The sequence below is a fragment of the Oncorhynchus kisutch genome, linkage group LG6, assembly GCF_002021735.2.
Source record: "Oncorhynchus kisutch isolate 150728-3 linkage group LG6, Okis_V2, whole genome shotgun sequence".
NCBI lineage: Eukaryota > Metazoa > Chordata > Actinopteri > Salmoniformes > Salmonidae > Oncorhynchus > Oncorhynchus kisutch.
Genome location: NC_034179.2, coordinates 74,876,155 through 74,893,309, shown reverse-complemented (window position 1 = coordinate 74,893,309; position 17,155 = coordinate 74,876,155). Strand labels below are relative to the sequence as shown.

The 17,155-nt window shown below is 43.2% G+C and overlaps 2 protein-coding genes across 2 annotated transcripts in view; one reads left to right on the top strand and one right to left on the bottom strand.

Annotated features, from left to right (window-relative positions):
• Nucleotides 1-813: 813 nt before the first annotated feature.
• The window catches only part of LOC109898563 (serine/threonine-protein kinase WNK4), an 87,474-nt gene continuing 71,132 nt past the window's right edge, over nucleotides 814-17,155 (top strand). Inside the window, exon 1 of the mRNA XM_031827532.1 lies at nucleotides 814-921. The gene's annotated coding sequence lies outside the window, so the exon portion shown is untranslated. The remainder of the gene's footprint in view (nucleotides 922-17,155) is intronic.
• Nucleotides 4,199-7,223, bottom strand: LOC109898565 (zinc finger BED domain-containing protein 4). Its single transcript, XM_020493583.2, has 3 exons — nucleotides 6,903-7,223; nucleotides 6,004-6,348; nucleotides 4,199-5,886 (listed from the first exon to the last, which is right to left on the bottom strand). The coding sequence occupies exons 2-3, from the start codon at nucleotides 6,338-6,340 to the stop codon at nucleotides 4,277-4,279; spliced, it is 1,947 nt and encodes a 648-aa protein (XP_020349172.2). The 5' UTR covers nucleotides 6,341-6,348; nucleotides 6,903-7,223; the 3' UTR covers nucleotides 4,199-4,276.

Here is a 17,155-nt window from a genome sequence, read left to right as displayed (position 1 = left end):
TGAGTTGTGTATGTTACTTGAACTCTGTGAAACATGTATTTGGGCTACAATTCCTGAGGCTGCTAACTCTAATGAAGAGATAACTGCAGCAAAGGCAACTCTGGATCTTACATTCCTGTGACGGTCCTCATGAGAGCCAGTTTCATCATAGCGCTTGATTGTTTTTGCAACTGCATTTGAAGAAACGTTCAAAGTTCATGAAATGTTCCGTATTGACTGACCTTCAAGTCTTACAGTAATGATGGGCTGTTGTTTCTCTTTGCTTATTTGAGCTGTTTTTGCCATTATACGGACTTGGACTTTTACCAAATAGGGATATCTTCTGTATAGCACCCCTACCTTGTCACAACACAACTGATTGGCTTAACTTTTAAGAAGGTACACCTGTTAATTGAAATGCATTCCTGGTGACTACCTCATGAAGCTGGTTGAATGCCAAGAGCATGCAAAGCTGTCATCAAGCATTGAAATGAATGTCCTTTAGATGATAAAGAGGGATTTTGATGTTAACACTAAAGCATTAGTCAACTTGTAGAGCTAACAAACTTAACTAATCATACACGTTGTGCTACTCCACAAACACTACTCTAATTTATTGGCCAACATCGAGCCAGGGTACAATAAACGATAATACATATTGATACAATTTACGAAAACTTTTCTCTCTGCATCATTATACAACTTGTAACTTGCACAAAGAAACAGGCGGGCCGGCTGTCTAATAAAGCCCAACTAATTACTCACATACAGGTGCTAACAATAAACATACAAGGAGGGGGAGGAAAAGAAAATCAGTGGCAGCTAATAGGCCGGCGACCACGACCGCCGAGCGCCACCCGAACGGGAAGGGGAGCCACCCTCGGTCGAACTCGTGACACAACTCCAATTACAAAGGTGCCACGATAATTTTCGCTAAACAAGGTAAGAAAGTATCTAGTAATTGCATATAAAAGTAAAGCCGATCATCAGTGAAAAATACAGTCAAATCAAGACAAAGTAAATAAATAAATGTAAATGAAGCAACAAAAGACTAATATTGAGACTTCCGTTTGATAATCACCCTCCAGCCATATTATTGGTCCTGTGTGGTTCAGTTGGAAATAGTGTGGTGCTAGGTTTGTTTCCCTCAGGGATTACATATACTGAAGTGTATGCATCTCCAATCCAAAATTAAATCTAGAAGTGGCTTCCTATTTGGCAACAAAGCATTCTTCACTCATGCTGCCAAACATACTCTCGTAAAACTGACCATCCTACCGATCCTCGACTTCGGAGATGTCATTTACAAAATAGCCTCCAACACTCTACTCAAAAAATTGGATGCAGTCTATCACAGTGCCATCCGTTTTGTCACCAAAGCCCCATATACTTCCCACCACTGCGACCTGTATGCTCTCGTTGGCTGGCCCTCGCTTCATACTCGTCGCCAAACCCACTGGCTCCAGGTCATCTACAAGTCTCTGCTAGGTAAAGCCCGGCCTTATCTCAGCTCACTGGTCACAAAGGCAGCACCCACCGGTAGCACGCGCTCCAGCAGGTATATCTCACTGGTCACCCCCAAAGCCAATTCTTCCTTTGGCCGCCTCTCCTTCCAGTTCTCTGCTGCCAATGACTGGAACGAACCGCAAAATTCTCTAGACTCTTACCTCCCTCACTAGCTTTAAGCACCAGCTGTCAGAGCAGCTCACAGATCACTGCACCTGTACATAGCTCATCTGTAAATAGCCCATCCAATCTACCTCATCCCCATACTGTATTAATTTATTTTGCTTCTTTGCACCCCAGTATCTCTACTTGCACATTCATCTTCTGCACGTCCTACCATTCCAGTGTTTAATTGCTATATTGTAATTACTTCGCCACCATGGCCTATTTATTGCCTTACCTTAAGAATCCTACCTCATTTGCACATGTTGTGTATAGATTTTTCTACTATATTATTGATTGTATGTTTGTTTATTCCATGTGTAACTCTGTATTGTTGTATGTGTGGAACTGCTTTGCTTTATCTTGGCCAGGTCACAGTTGCAAATGAGAACTTGTTCTCAACTAGCCTACCTGGTTAAATAAAGGTGAAATAAAATAAAATAAACTCACTGTAGCGTACATCACTTTGGATATAAGTGTCTGCTAAATGGCATTTTATTATTAATATTAAAATATGTAACAATAGCAATATTGGTGTGATTTCTATGACGCTCATGTTGTAAGTCATAGGACGATAATTGTTCATGGAGAACATCCCCCTCTGTATGTTTTCAACATAATCCTTATGACAGCCTTTGTTTGTGGTTGCACTACTAGTTTCATATTTTAGATGTTCTTTTTACATTTCATGAAGACTTTCAAAAGCTCTCAGTGGCAATTTCATTATTTTTATGTTCACATACAAAACACAAGGAGGTGCTCCATTAGTTGAAATCACCACCGTGCAACTCATTGTGGATCCAAAGCAGCAATATGTTGATATTTAATGGCCTTGCCTCATTGGAAAACTGTGTACTTCTTCTCAGTCCAAGTAAACAAAAAGCATTTAATGAATTTAGCTCAAAATAGAGCTTATTTCAATCCACAGAAACGTGCGTGTTAGGTAGATAACCTACAAAATGGGCGGAATAACAAGCTTTTGCTGCATCGATATCAGGCACACCATTGGCAAAAACTCAACAAGCCAAGAAGTATCTCTGATGTGACTGAAAGGCAGAAGCTCAACAGGATTCAGAGCAGTCTTCCAGGATTTTTACATAGTAAAAACGTATCATCCCAACCAAAATGCTATTGTCACTGACAAATGTGAAGTATTCTTGTACACATTTTTACAATGGCATTCCCATTGAGCATCCATATTACAGTAAATGTCTGTGAAATATGTATAGTTTTAAGAGTAAATTGAAAATCCATTATTAATGTGTCCTCTTTACTTTTTAATGACTGGCTCAACCACAGTTCCCTTGGCAAATAGTCTGGGTAGCCATTTGAGGTCTCCTTGGCAACCACTTAATTTATTCACCTGTTGCCATTTCAAACTTGGGTTCTGAGTGGCACAGTGATCTAAGACACTCCATCTCAGTGTAAGAGGTATCACTGCAATACCTAGTTGAAATCCAGGCAGCATCACATCTGGCTGTGAATGGGAGTCCCATAGGGCAGTGCACAATTGGCCCAGTGTTGTCTGGTTTAGGCCATCATTGTAAATAAGAATTTGTTCTTAACTGACTTTCCTAGTTAAAAAAAACTAAAAACAGTGGAACGCCTCCAAGCAATCTCCCCCCCCCATAATTTTCAAACATGAACCTTTTCAAACACACATTGCTCTTCATAAGTGTCAATTGTAAGTTGTATACCAGCTACAGACTTCCTTGTCCGACTTGCATACATCACTAAGGTACCTCCAGTGAAAATGCCATTCAGCATCATCCCCATCTGCATCAATATGCATTGGATAAACCATCAGAAGACAAATAATATTTTCTTGACCTTAAAAAGCACTCAAAAGAACTCCATACGTGGTGATATGAATGTGAAATAACATAAATTTCACTTTGCACAACAACCGATTACATGACAATGCAAAATAGTATTCAGTGATTTTTAAATATGTTTTAAAATATATTTTTAACACTTATAGTGATGTATAGGCAATATTGAATTCAGTCCACCCAGTAATAAATAAAATGTAATTGAGAGCCATAAACCAACCAGTGCTCCCGCATATTGGCTAACCGGGATATCTGCATTGTGTCCTGCCACCCACCAAACCCCTCTTTTACGCGACTGCTACTCTCTGTTCATCATATACTTCAACCATATCTACATGTACATACTACCTCAAGTAGCCTGACTAACCGGTGTCTGTATGTAGCCTCGCTATTTTTATAACCTCGCTACTGTATATAGCCTTTCTTTATACCGTTGTTCTATTTCTTTACTTACCTATTGTTCACCTAATACCTTTTTTGCACTATTGGTTAGAGCCTGTAAGTAAACATTTCACTGTAAGGTCTACACCTGTTGTATTCGGCACACATGACAAATAAACATGATTTGAAATGTACACCCAAATGTGCTGGTTGTTAGCCAGTGCAGCACTGCCCTCTAGTGGTTAAATGGCCTCCTGACAAATGTTCAAAATGTAGAAGACCACTTCTCTTTAAAAAAAAGGCAATTTTAACATACTTTATACACAAAGCAGGAAGAATACATTTGGTAAATTGAATAGTCCATTACATACAGGCCAAACAGCATGAGAAGCACTGTGGATAGTATGCTGCTTGTGCTATACTAGACCTTTATTCAACAGCATTATCTGCTCTACAGCCTTCATACTGAGGCAACTCCTCTTTTTATTGAACACATCTCCAGCTTTGGTGAATATGCGCTCACATGGCACAGACGAGGCGGGAACACTGAGGTATTTCCGAGCCAGCTGGAACAGGTGCGGGTACACCTTGGAGTGCTTCTCCCAGTAGTGCATGGGGTTCTCCACTCGGTTCAGGTACGGGTCACTGAGGTAGTGTTGTACCTCCACCGCTGCGTCCGCTGTGCTGCTCTGAACACTCTGTGTCTCGCCCACTTTACTGTCAAACATCTCCCACAGACCCCCATCGTGGGACTTAGACGGAGATGTTGCCATGGAGACGGAAGCGGTTTCCATTGCCCAGGAGGTGTGGGGTGATGTCGGGGAGGGCGTCGTTGACCCGGTGGTGGACGGCGGCAGAGTGTCATCCTTGTCCGGATTTATCCGGATTAACGAGGCGCACTCGGAGGTGAGGAGCTTCACAGCCTCCTGAGCGTAGCCTTGGTTCCCGAAGGCCAACATTTTGAAGCGCGGGTCTAGGAGAGCAGAGAGAGCCAGGATTGGCTCGGTCTCCACCATACTGCAGCTCGTCTGAAGCTCCCTCTGTAGGTTAGACGCCAGCTGTGTAGCCGTAGGGTGTATGATGGCACCGTGCTTCTTCTCAAGGGTTATCTTCAGCATCCGGACAAGAGGAATGACCTTGGAGGCCGAGACGCGTTTCTCTGAGGCGAGCTCGGCTGTGGCCTGGTTGAAGGAACCCAGCACTCCAAGACACTGGTGGATGACCTCGTAGTCAGCAGATCCCAGAGGGATGATGTCCGTGTCCAGGGTGCTGAGAGCAGCAGCCACAGACTCCCTCTGATCAAAGACGCGTTCCAGCATAGAAAAGCTACTGTTCCATCTCGAGTCCACTTCCTGGATCAGCTTCTGCTCCGGCCTGCCTAGCTGCCCCTGCACCTCGGCTAACCTCATCTCTGCATTCTGATTCGACTTGAAGAAAGACACGATAGCCCGCGCTTGGGAGCGGATGTCCTGCAGCTCCAAAGTAGCCTCCATGGACCTCTTAATCACAAGGTTCAGGACGTGTGCAAAAGAGGGCAACTGGAGGATTCCTAGTTTCTGAACCGTGGCTACCATATTTTCGCTGTTCTCTGTGACAAATGCAGCAACCCTGCTGTGGAGGCCCCAGCTCGCCACCAGTTGGTTTTTGGCCTCCTCAATGTGGATCATTTTGTGGTTTTCAGGCAGCTTAGAAATCCCAAGGAGGAAAGTGGATAACTGGGCATTTTCTGCTATCAAATGCCCTGTCACTGAAATGTAACTGTGCTTATCGATAGAAGTCCACATGTCCGAAGTCAGGCTGACAAAGTCAGAAATTACCATCTGAGATACAACATTATCATTGATGAATTCACACCGAGACCCCACCATTTTCTTCAGCGCTTGCTTGTTTGGAAGATTGTAGCTTGGGTCTAACTTTTGGACGAAAGCAGCGAATCCCTCTTCCTCGACTACTGAAAATGGCTGGGTGTCTTTAACCAACATGTTGACTAGGGCATCATCTAGGTCTTCTTGTCTGGTGGTCCTGACTGTGAAATAAAACAGTATAATCAATTCAAATTGAATTAGATGTACAATGAATGCTAATCTAAATATAATAATAGATTGAAACAGGATGAAAACCATCTATCCTAAAGGAAACATACCTTGGATGTGGTGTCCAGCAGCAGCATTGTTTGCAAACATTGAGTTTAGTCCTGTAGTACCAGAGAACGATGAGTGGACTCCAGCACTACTAATTATTGAGTTAGAGAACGTTGAGTGGACTCCAGATGTTGAGTTGCTTGTGCTTGAGTGGGCTCCAGATGTTGAGTTGCTGTACCAGGCCTCGCTTGGGTGCCTTGATCTTAGGTGCCTTAACATGGCGGAGGTGTTTTTGTTGAAGCTAAGCCGTTGTGAACAGAGGGCGCACTGGACCTTATTGGGTGTCACTAGAGTGAAGTGATCCCACACCAGTGAGAAGGCTCTCTTAAACTCAGTCATCGTCTGGCCTGCAAAATAAAATAAAATAAAACTTCAATCATCTTGCCGCAGGAATGTAGTAAACAGATCGAAATTGTTTTGGTTGCTTATGGGAAACAACTGTTACTAGGTGTAAATAATTAGGCGTGTGTGAGCTACGTGTAACGTTATTAGAAAATGTGTAGTGGGCGTGATTTAAAATATGAAGGAAAAACTGGAAATCTAGCTAACGTTACATTTCTACTAATCTGAACAGTGCTTGTTTGTAGCTAGCTAGTTGGCTAGCTACATAAACCTCAAACAAGGCAGAAAATGAAATAAAAGGATCAGGATTGGAAGTCACAACGTTACACCTTCAGGTGACATGGGGTTCACACGTTCAGGTCTGTACTAGACATAGAGATCCATTCTAATGCTATGGTGCTAGTAACTAGTTAACGTTAGCTAGCTGTGTGGGTATGTTGTGCAAGGCTTAGGTCTGCTGGACAAGGCAAATGTCGGACAAGTAGCTAGCGTTGTGTCTGTGTTTGTCATCGTCGTTTTATTTTAAAACAGGAGTGCATGGTTGCAAATATGAACTTACCTTTGATTATTCGTAATTTAATGTAAAATATATAGTCATTGAGCGCTGTGTGCTTCTGAGCGCGCGATTTGATGATGTACGTCGCAGAATTACGTCACCTCCGATTTTCGAACCGCTTACTGTCAGCTGTTTTGACCGACTGAGTGGGTGCGTTCGAGCTTATGTCAAGTCCGATGGTCACCCCCTTTCAAAGTGAGTTATATTATGGCGATAACATTGTCCGACTAGGGCCTACATGTCGACTGCATTAACTTTACAGAAATCATGTGATCAAAGGTCATTCAGTTTTGACTGCAGTCGACAGCAAGTTTCTGCAGTTGCTCTTCACCAACTTCATCCTGCAGCCATCGCCTGAATTATGGGCGGCTCTAATGTCAACCAGTCATTACAGTGTTGTTGTTTGACCCACCTGAATGTGACCAAAGACATGACTGAAACAGTAATTGATTGTACAATGAACACACATATGATTTCAGTTTGTGAGTGTGTAATATGGGGGTTGAAACCATGTTTATTTCGACATTGTAATGAAAACTTTATTTATCAACACTTCCATGTTGATCTGAGCCTTGCTGTTGGAAAACCACATTAGTGTCCAACTTTCGGATGTCACAGATGCACCTCCCCCGACTTCACTCCTTGACTTGTCTTTCGCCTTACTACTCAAACGTGTCCCGTGTCTTTTCTGACATTAGCAAAAGTTGTTTCAAATCTTAGTTTCAAGTTTACTCATATTCATTAATCTATTGAAATCTATTGACAGTCTGTATTGTAAACTTTTGTCACAGTTAGTCTATGTGCTGGGACTGCTCAACCCACACCCTATAGGCTTTGACTAAGATTTGAATCTTTAAAATATATTCCTAACAAAAAATATTGATTTCAAAGTTTAACAAACCATACAATTCTATGCACAAGGACTACTTTTAACAATTTAAACAGAACATTTCACAAAAGCACATTCACTGGAAGAACTGTGCAGATGCAAAGTTTGGTAACAGAATTATGGTAAAATCTCCCTCAGTTTTTTTTATGCGACCATGTTAAAAAAATTATATATCTGCTCCGAATTAAAATTCAAAGATGTCTGTAGATGATTCTAGATTCTAGATGATTCTGTGCTTCCAACTTTGATGCAACAGTTTGAGGAAGGCCCTTTCCTGTTTCAACATAACAATGCCCCCGTGCATAAAGCGAGGTCCATACAGAAATCGTTTGTTGACATCGATGTGGAAGAAATTGACTGGCCTGCACAGAGCCCTGACCTCAACCCCATCGAAAACCTTTGGGATGAATTGTCGCGAAGATTGCACGACAAAACTATTCCCCCTCAGGAGACTGAAAATATTTGGCATGGGTCCTCAGATCCTCAAAAGGTTCTACAGCTGCACCATTGTGAGCATTGGTTGCATCACTGCCTGGTATGGCAACTGCTCGGCCTCCGACCGCAAGGCACTACAGAGGGTAGTGCGAACGGTCCAGTACATCACTGGGACCAAGCTTTCTGCCATCCAGTACCTCTATACCAGGCAGTGTCAGAGGAAGACCTTAAAAATTGTCAAAGACTCCAGCCACCCTAGACATAGACTGTTCTCTCTGCTACCGCACAGCAAGGGGTACCGGAGCGCCAAGTCTAGGTCCAAGAGTCTTCTAAACAGCTTCTACCCCCAAGCCGTAAGACTCCTGAACACCTAATCAAATGGCTACCAAGACTATTTGCATTGCCCCCCCCCCTATTTTACACCTCTGCTACTCTCTGTTGTTATGATCTATGAATGTCACTTTAATAACTCTACCCACATGTACATATTACCTCAACTAACCGGTGCCACCGCACATTGTCTCGCTATTGTTATTTTACTGCTGCTCTTTAATTACTTGTTACTTTTATTTCTTATTCTTATCCATATTTTTTTAAACTGCATTGTTGGTTAGGGGCTCGTAAGTAAGCATTTCACTGGAAGGTCTACACCTGTTGTATTCAGTGCATGTGACTAATAAAATGTGATTTTGATTTGAAAGCTGACTGCGAGCCAGGCCTAATCGCCCAACATCCGACCTCACTAATGCTCTTGTGGCTGACTGGAAGCAAGTCCCCACAGCAACGTTCCAACATCTTGTGGAAAGCCTTCCCAGGCTGTTATAGCACCAAAGGGCAGACCAACTCCATATTAACCCCCATGATTTTGGAATGAGATGTTCGATGAGCAAGTGTCCACATACATTTGACCATGTAGTGTAGCTTTCATTTGACACCCAATTTGATATGCTCCTATTAACTTCACATGTTGGTGCTCATGGGTCCTTTTAGATGGACATGCCCTAAAGATACGCCTTGTAAGGCCGATAAATGATGGCTGTATAGTTAACGTTACAGATTGGCTAATGGAAAACGCTGCCCTATATTTTTCTACTAACCTGGGCCGTTTTCCAAAAGCATCTTAAGGCTAAGTTCGGGAGGCAGAGCTCAGGATTTCCTCTGAGGACCAATCTCCCCCGCCCTCACTGCGCTATCAAAATCAAATGAAATGTATTGCATACTCTAATAACCTATGAGATACGCCTACGCAGTGCTATTCCATACATAACTCACTTGAGCACAGTACACAACTCTTCAAACAAGGTTTCACCTATTAGAGTCAAGTGCTTCATTCTATATCTAGAGGACTCCTGATGTCTGCAGGAGTGATAAGTATATTTATTTTTTGTCTTTATCTGTTGTGGTCTAGTACTGCCTTTTTGCTAGCTCGGGCCATCTACTTTAAGTGCTGCCTGTCTTCCCAGTGTCCTACTTGGTGTGTGACCTGCTGACTGCTCATAATTTGCAGATAGTTGTTGACACATCAACCAGGATCAAGTGGCAGGGCAATTTGTGACTTGTTTTGGTAGGGAGGGTGGTTTCATCTATTTTCTGAGTATATACAGTGCCTTGCGAAAGTATTCGGCCCCCTTGAACTTTGCGACCTTTTGCCACATTTCAGGCTTCAAACATAAAGATATAAAACTGTATTTTTGTGAATCTGTGGAAAGAACTGAAAACTGCTGTTCACAAATGCTCTCCATCCAACCTCACTGAGCTCAAGCTGTTTTGCAAGGAGGAATGGGAAAAAATGTCAGTCTCTCGATGTGCAAAACTGATAGAGACATACCCCAAGCGACTTACAGCTGTAATCGCAGCAAAAGGTGGCGCTACAAAGTATTAACTTAAGGGGGCTGAATAATTTTGCACGCCCAATTTTTCAGTTTTTGATTTGTTAAAAAAGTTTGAAATATCCAATAAATGTCGTTCCACTTCATGATTGTGTCCCACTTGTTGATTCTTCACAAAAAAATACAGTTTTATATCTTTATGTTTGAAGCCTGAAATGTGGCAAAAGGTCAAAGTTCAAGGGGGCCGAATACTTTCGCAAGTCACTGTATAACCATCTCAGTGGGCTTCATGCTATTGCTAGTTATTTTCAGATGATCTCATTTTGTTCTTTAGTAGCTTTGTCAACTATGTGTGTCACGCCCTGACCTTAGAGAGCATTTTTATATGTCTATTTGGTTTGGTCAGGGTGTGATTTGGGGTGGGCATTCTATGTTTTTGTTTTCTATGATTTTGTATTTCTATGTTTTGGTCGGGTATGGTTCTCAATCAGGGACAGCTGTCTATCGTTTGTCTGATTGGGAACCATACTTAGGTATCCCTTTCCCTCCTTTGTGTGTGGGAAGTCAACTTAGTTTGTGGCACATGGCCCGTAAGTGGCACGGTTGTTTTGTATTGTTTTTGTCGGCGTCATTTCTAAATAAAAGGAATACAGTATGTACGCTCACCACGCTGCACCTTGGTCCACTTCAAAATCAAATCAAATCAAATTTTATTTGTCACATACACATGGTTAGCAGATGTTAATGCGAGTGTAGCGAAATGCTTGTGCTTCTAGTTCCGACAATGCAGTAATAACCAACAAGTAATCTAGCTAACAATTCCAAAACTACTACCTTATAGACACAAGTGTAAGGGGATAAAGAATATGTACATAAAGATATATGAATGAGTGATGGTACAGAGCGGCATAGGCAAGATACAGTAGATGGTATTGAGTGCAGTATATACATATGAGATGAGTATGTAAACAAAGTGGCATAGTTAAAGTGGCTAGTGATACATGTATTACATAAAGATGCAGTAGATGATATAGAGTACAGTATATACATATACATATGAGATGAATAATGTAGGATATGTAACATTATATTAGGTAGCATTGTTTAAAGTGGCTAGTGATATATTTTACATCATTTCCCATCAATTCCCATTATTAAAGTGGCTGGAGTTGAGTCAGTGTGTTGGCAGCAGCCACTCAATGTTAGTGGTGGCTGTTTAACAGTCTGATGGCCTTGAGATAGAAGCTGTTTTTCAGTCTCTCGGTCCCAGCTTTGATGCACCTGTAATGACCTCGCCTTCTGGATGATAGCGGGGTGAACAGGCAGTGGCTCGGGTGGTTGTTGTCCTTGATGATCTTTATGGCCTTCCTGTGACATCGGGTGGTGTAGGTGTCCTGGAGGGCAGGTAGTTTGCTCCCAGTGATGCGTTGTGCAGAACTCACTACCCTCTGGAGAGCCTTACGGTTGTGGGCGGAGCAGTTGCCGTACCAGGCGGTGATACAGCCGAGGAACTTAAACATACTTACTTACTACCCACTCCACTACTGTTCCATCGATGTGGATAGGGGGGTGTTCCCTCTGCTGTTTCCTGAAGTCCACAATCATCTCCTTAGTTTTGTTGACATTGAGTGTGAGGTTATTTTCCTGACACCACACTCCGAGGGCCCTCACCTCCTTTGACGGCCGTGACAATGTGTGTGTTTTCAAAACCTGTTCGCACCTATCTCTGTAGACGTTAAAGACATTCCTCACCCCTTGGCTTCAACTCTTCTAATTTAGTGTACCCTGTGCGCACAACACACGTAAACACCGAGTTCATCTCAGCCTATGCTGCCCTTTTTCCCCCTCCTTGCCTCTTTTCACCTCACCCTTTCCCAATCTCCTCCAACTCACAAGGCAGGCAATACGCTTGACTTCATCTTTACTAGAGGCCGCTCGCCTACTAATCTCACTGCAACCCAACTCCAGGTCTCTGATCACTACTTTGTTTCCTTTTCTGTCACCCTTTTCTTCAACCCTAACCACTGAGCCCCTACCCAGATGGTCATGCACCATCGCAATCTTCGCTCTCTCTCTCTGCCACTACTCTGTCCTCTTCTAACCTATCATCTCTCCCTTCTGCTAAATCATTCTCCCTCCTGTCTCCTGATTCTGCCTCTTCGACCCTACTTTCTTCCCTTTCCGCATCCTATGACTCGCACTGTCCCCATTTCTTCTTGCCAGTTCTGCCCTCCCCTCCTACTCTGTGGCTGAGTGACTCATTGCGAGGAAAACAAAACTTCTGGAGGACCTGATTCAGAGGACCATCCTACCCATGCTAGATTACGGAGATGTCATTTATAGATCGGCAAGTAAGGGTGCTCTCGAGCAGCTAGATGTTCTTTACCATTCGGATATCAGATTTGTTACCAATGCTCCTTATAGGACACATCACTGCACTCTATAATCTTCTGTAAACCGGTCGCAAGACCCACTGTTTGATGCTTATTTATAAAACCCTCTTAGGCCTCACTTCCCCCCCATCTGAGATTTCTTCTGCAGCCCTCATCCTCTACATACAACACCTGTTCTGTCAGTCACATTCTGTTAAAGGTCCCCAAAGCACACACATCCCTGGGTCGCTCGTCTTTTCAGTTCGCTGCAGCTAGCGACTGGAACGAGCTGCAACAAAAACTTAAACTGGACAGTTTTATCTCAATGTATTCATTCAAAGACTCAATCATGGACACCCTTACTGACAGTTGTGGCTGCTTTGCGTCATGTATTGTTGTCTCTAGCTTCTTTGCCTTTGTGCTGTTGTCTGTGCCCAATAATGTTTATACCATGTTAGGTGCTGCTACCATGTTGTGCTGCTGCCATGTTGTGTTGCTACCATGCTGTGCTGTCATGTGTTGCTGTCATGCTATGTTGTTGTCTTAGGTCTCTCTTTATGTGTTGTGTTCTCTTGTCATGATGTGTGTTTTGTCCTATATTTTTATTTAATGTATTTATATTTTTAATCCCAGCCCCTGTCCCCGCAGGAGGCCTTTTGGTAGGCCGTCATTGTAAATATGAATTTGTTCTTAACTGAATTGCCTAGTTAAATAAAGGTTCAATATAAATACAAATAATCCTTTAACTTCCTCCTCTTTATGTTCTCTTCCTCTGTATCCGCTGCTAATGCCACTTTCTACCATTCTAATTTTCAAGCTTCTGCCTCTAACCCTAGGAAACTCTTTTCCACTTCTGCCTCTAACCCTAGGAAACTCTTTTCCACTTCTGCCTCTAACCCTAGGAAACTCTTTTCCACCCCCTCCTCCCTCTCTGCGGACAACTTTGTCAACCACTTTGGAAAAAAAGGCCTACTCAGCCTGTTGAGTCCCCTGGTCTCCCTCACACAGAACTATCCTACGCCTTGACCTCGTTCTCCCCTATCTCTCCAGATGACATCCTGCGACTAGTTAAGTCTGGCCCCTCGACAACCTGCCCGCTCAACCCTATCCCCTCCTCCTTCCTCCAGACCATCTCTGGAGGCCTTCTCACTTCCCTCATCAACTCATCCCTGACCCCTCTGACTTCAAAATGGCCCGAGTTGCTCCCTTCCTCAAGGAACCAACACTTGACTCATCTGACGTCAACAACTATAGACCTCTCTCCCTTTCTTTTCTTTCCAAAACACTTGAGCATGCTGTCTCTGATCAACTTTCTCGTTATCTCTCTTTGAACGATCTTCTTGGCCCTAACCCTAACCTTCAAGACGGGTCACTCAACTGAGACTGCTTTCCTCTGTGTCACGGAGGCTCTCTGCACTGCCAGAGCTGACACTCTCTCCTCTGTTCTCATCCTCCTACATCTATCCGCTGCCTTTGACACCGTGAACCATCAGATCATCCACTCCACCATCTCAGGGCCGGGCGTCTCAGGCTCTGCACACTCTTGGATTGCATCCTACCTTGCAGGCCACTCCGACCAGGTGACGTGGAGAGGATCTGTGTCTGCACCACGTACTCTCTCTCACTACTATGTCCCACAGGCCTCGGTTCTAGGCCCTCTCCTCTCTATACACCGTCACACGCCTCCGTCATATCCTCACATGGTCTCTCCTATCATTGCTATTGAGCATAACACTCAACTCCTTCCCCTCTTCTGACACCCAGGTGGCGACATGCTTTTCTGCGTGCCTGGCAGATATCTCAACCTCGACAAGACAGAAATGCCCGCTCAAAGAACTCGCCATCATAGTTGACAACTCCACAGTGTTGCCCTCCCAGAGTGCAATGAACCTTGGCGTGACCCTGGACAACCCTCTGTCTTTCTCTGCAAACATCAAAGCAGTGACCCGCTCCTGCAGGTTCATGCTCTACAACATCCGTAGAGTACGACCCTACTTCACACAGGAAGCAGCACAGGTCCTAATCCAGGCACCTGTCCTCTCCCGTCTGGACTACTGCAACTTGCAGTTTGCTGGGCTCCCCGCGTGTGCCATTTAACCCCTGCAACTTATCCAGAACGCTGCAGCCCGCCTGGTGTTCAACCTTCCCAAGTTCTCTCATGTCACTCACTCCTCCACACACTACACTGGCTTCCAGTCGAAGCTCGCATCCACTACAAGATCATGGTGCTTACCTACAGAACAGCAAGAGGAACTGCCCCTCCTCCCTCTGAAACCCTACTTCTTCAAAGAGTATCTTAAATAATCCTCCTCCTCACCTCGACCCCCTCACCCCAAAATAAAGTATTCAAATTAAACAGTACTTTTACTTGACCCTGCCCCTTTCTAGCTCTCTACTGATAGCTACATTGAGGGAAAATGTAATTTCTATGCCTGTGCTGTGATATGTGGTTGTCCCACCTAGCTATCTTAAGATTAATGCACTAACTGTTAGTCGCTCTGGATAACAGCATCTACTGAATGACTAAAATGTAAGTACTTCCCTCTGGACAGTGGCCCTGACAGTAGCCTACATTTACAATCACCTGCATCAGGGTCCTGGTAAGTTGGTAACCCTTAACTCTGGCTCACATTTTGCCCTCAAAGCCACTGTGATGGCTCACTAATGTATGCCAAGAATCTTGAAGTTGAAGTGTGTAAGCCTACTGAAAACAACACACAATGACGGCCTCCCAAGAGATTGACACAAAATAGTGCTTCATACAGAATCAAAGCAGGCATTGACAGAAATCACCAGTGATACATGTGTTTAGTGTCTATCTAACAATATTGCAATCAAATATGACTTGTTTGCCATTGTCATGTAATTATATATAATACCTTCCTTCTTATACCATCCTAAACTACGCACATACATACACACCAACATGGATTTTCTCATGAGTCTAACCACAGTTTATAACCTCTCAACTGACAGTTCCAGGTTCCCCCAGACACCATAACTCTGGAGGGGCCCTCCCGGTCCTCTCTTATCTCCACATACATTCCTTTCTTCCTAGGTACATGCCATATAACCCCTTCCTAATGAACAAACATGATTTAATACTACAAGAAAGACAGGGTAGAATTCTTGCCAGTTATAGTGCAGTATACCTCATTTAGTCATTATTGATAAAAAATCCCATAACAGCCATGTTCGCTTGTCAGCTGATTATTTTGTCAACATCAAGTTCCGCAAAAGCTAATCAGAATAAGAAAACAGAATAACAATTTCCCTCCTTTGAATGTGGGTTTGTTCCAGTCTCATTAGACAGGGAACCATTATCCAAAATATAGTCACAATCTGGATGGACTCTTGGGAATTTCTGCCTCCACAAAAACATACTTATTATTTTCACATATTTGATATATTTTCCCTATGAACATAAGCAAACTTTAACTAACGTAAACTCAGTGCTTAATTTGTAAATTGCGCAACGTTGCAGCCCAAGAACGCATGAAAAGAAAAATCACTTTTATAATAAATCATTGCATGCATTATCATCGCCTTTGCGTACTGGCAAAAAGCAGTAGAGTATAGAGAGGCGATTGCAGAAGTTACACACATGGGGAAATGTTTAGTGGCCTATGGTCCGGGAAAATGGCCTTCATAAACGCATTTCATACAATTCTACATGATTTTAGATGACTGGAGACTTTAGCCGAATATTTTTTAATACCTCACAAATTATCGAAATGACAGGCTGTACTTTGACACTGACAAACTGAGAATCGTAAATCAATGACAACGACTTTGTCTTGAATCCATCAATAGCCCAGGCCTAGGTGAGTGGTGATACACACACACACACATATTTACAAAATACATTTGTCCTAAAAAAGCTTTCGTTTCACTGACTCAACGATACGCAGCTCACTCACCGGCGATGACCGATACGCTCGTGCCAAAAGCTTAACTCTCTCTTGTTTTACTTTGTAAAACAATGCTGTTCGCTCAATATGTCTATTTGGAAGTTGATAACTTGCTAGCCTACAGACAGAATAGTCTTCTCTATTCATCAGGATCTGTGTTGTCCCGCGATTTGTATTTGCAATATCGTGAATAGCCTGTTTTGGCTGACAGCAGTAATTCTATAACTTTGGCAAAATGTGTTTAAATGTATCAGGGGTTCTGTGATACCTCCAGCATCCTTCCCGCGGCTATGATTCTATAAGGAAATAAATGATTACGTGCATAGCTGGAGAGATGAGAGTTGCATGCTGATATCTATCAGAGCAGGGAAAGAGATTATAAAAAGTGACTCTCATTCTAGTTCTGAGGCGCACTTCTCTCATCACAGCAATGGTCACGCGTTGGTCTATTTGGGCTACAACGTTGCGCAAACCATCCGGCTCAAATTAAGCACTGCTTAAACTCAGTATAAAACATTGGTTAATAGGGCTTAATGGTTAGTTCATACATCAGTGAAAGCAAACAACAAAGCCACCTAGCCCTGTTGTTGTAGCTCCAGAGTTGACACACACTCCCACATGCTGATGTGTGACTTGTTGACTGTAAAGAGAAGAGTTGTAGCTGTAACCCTACTCCATTATTCATTTTGTTCTGTCAGTGCAGTGTAGGCAGACTTTGAGATACAGTCTTGTAACAGGGTCTGTGTTGTTCCAGATAAGCCCACTAGGTGGCAACATCAATGCATTCCAAGTACAAGTGTAGTTCTACATTACAGTACAA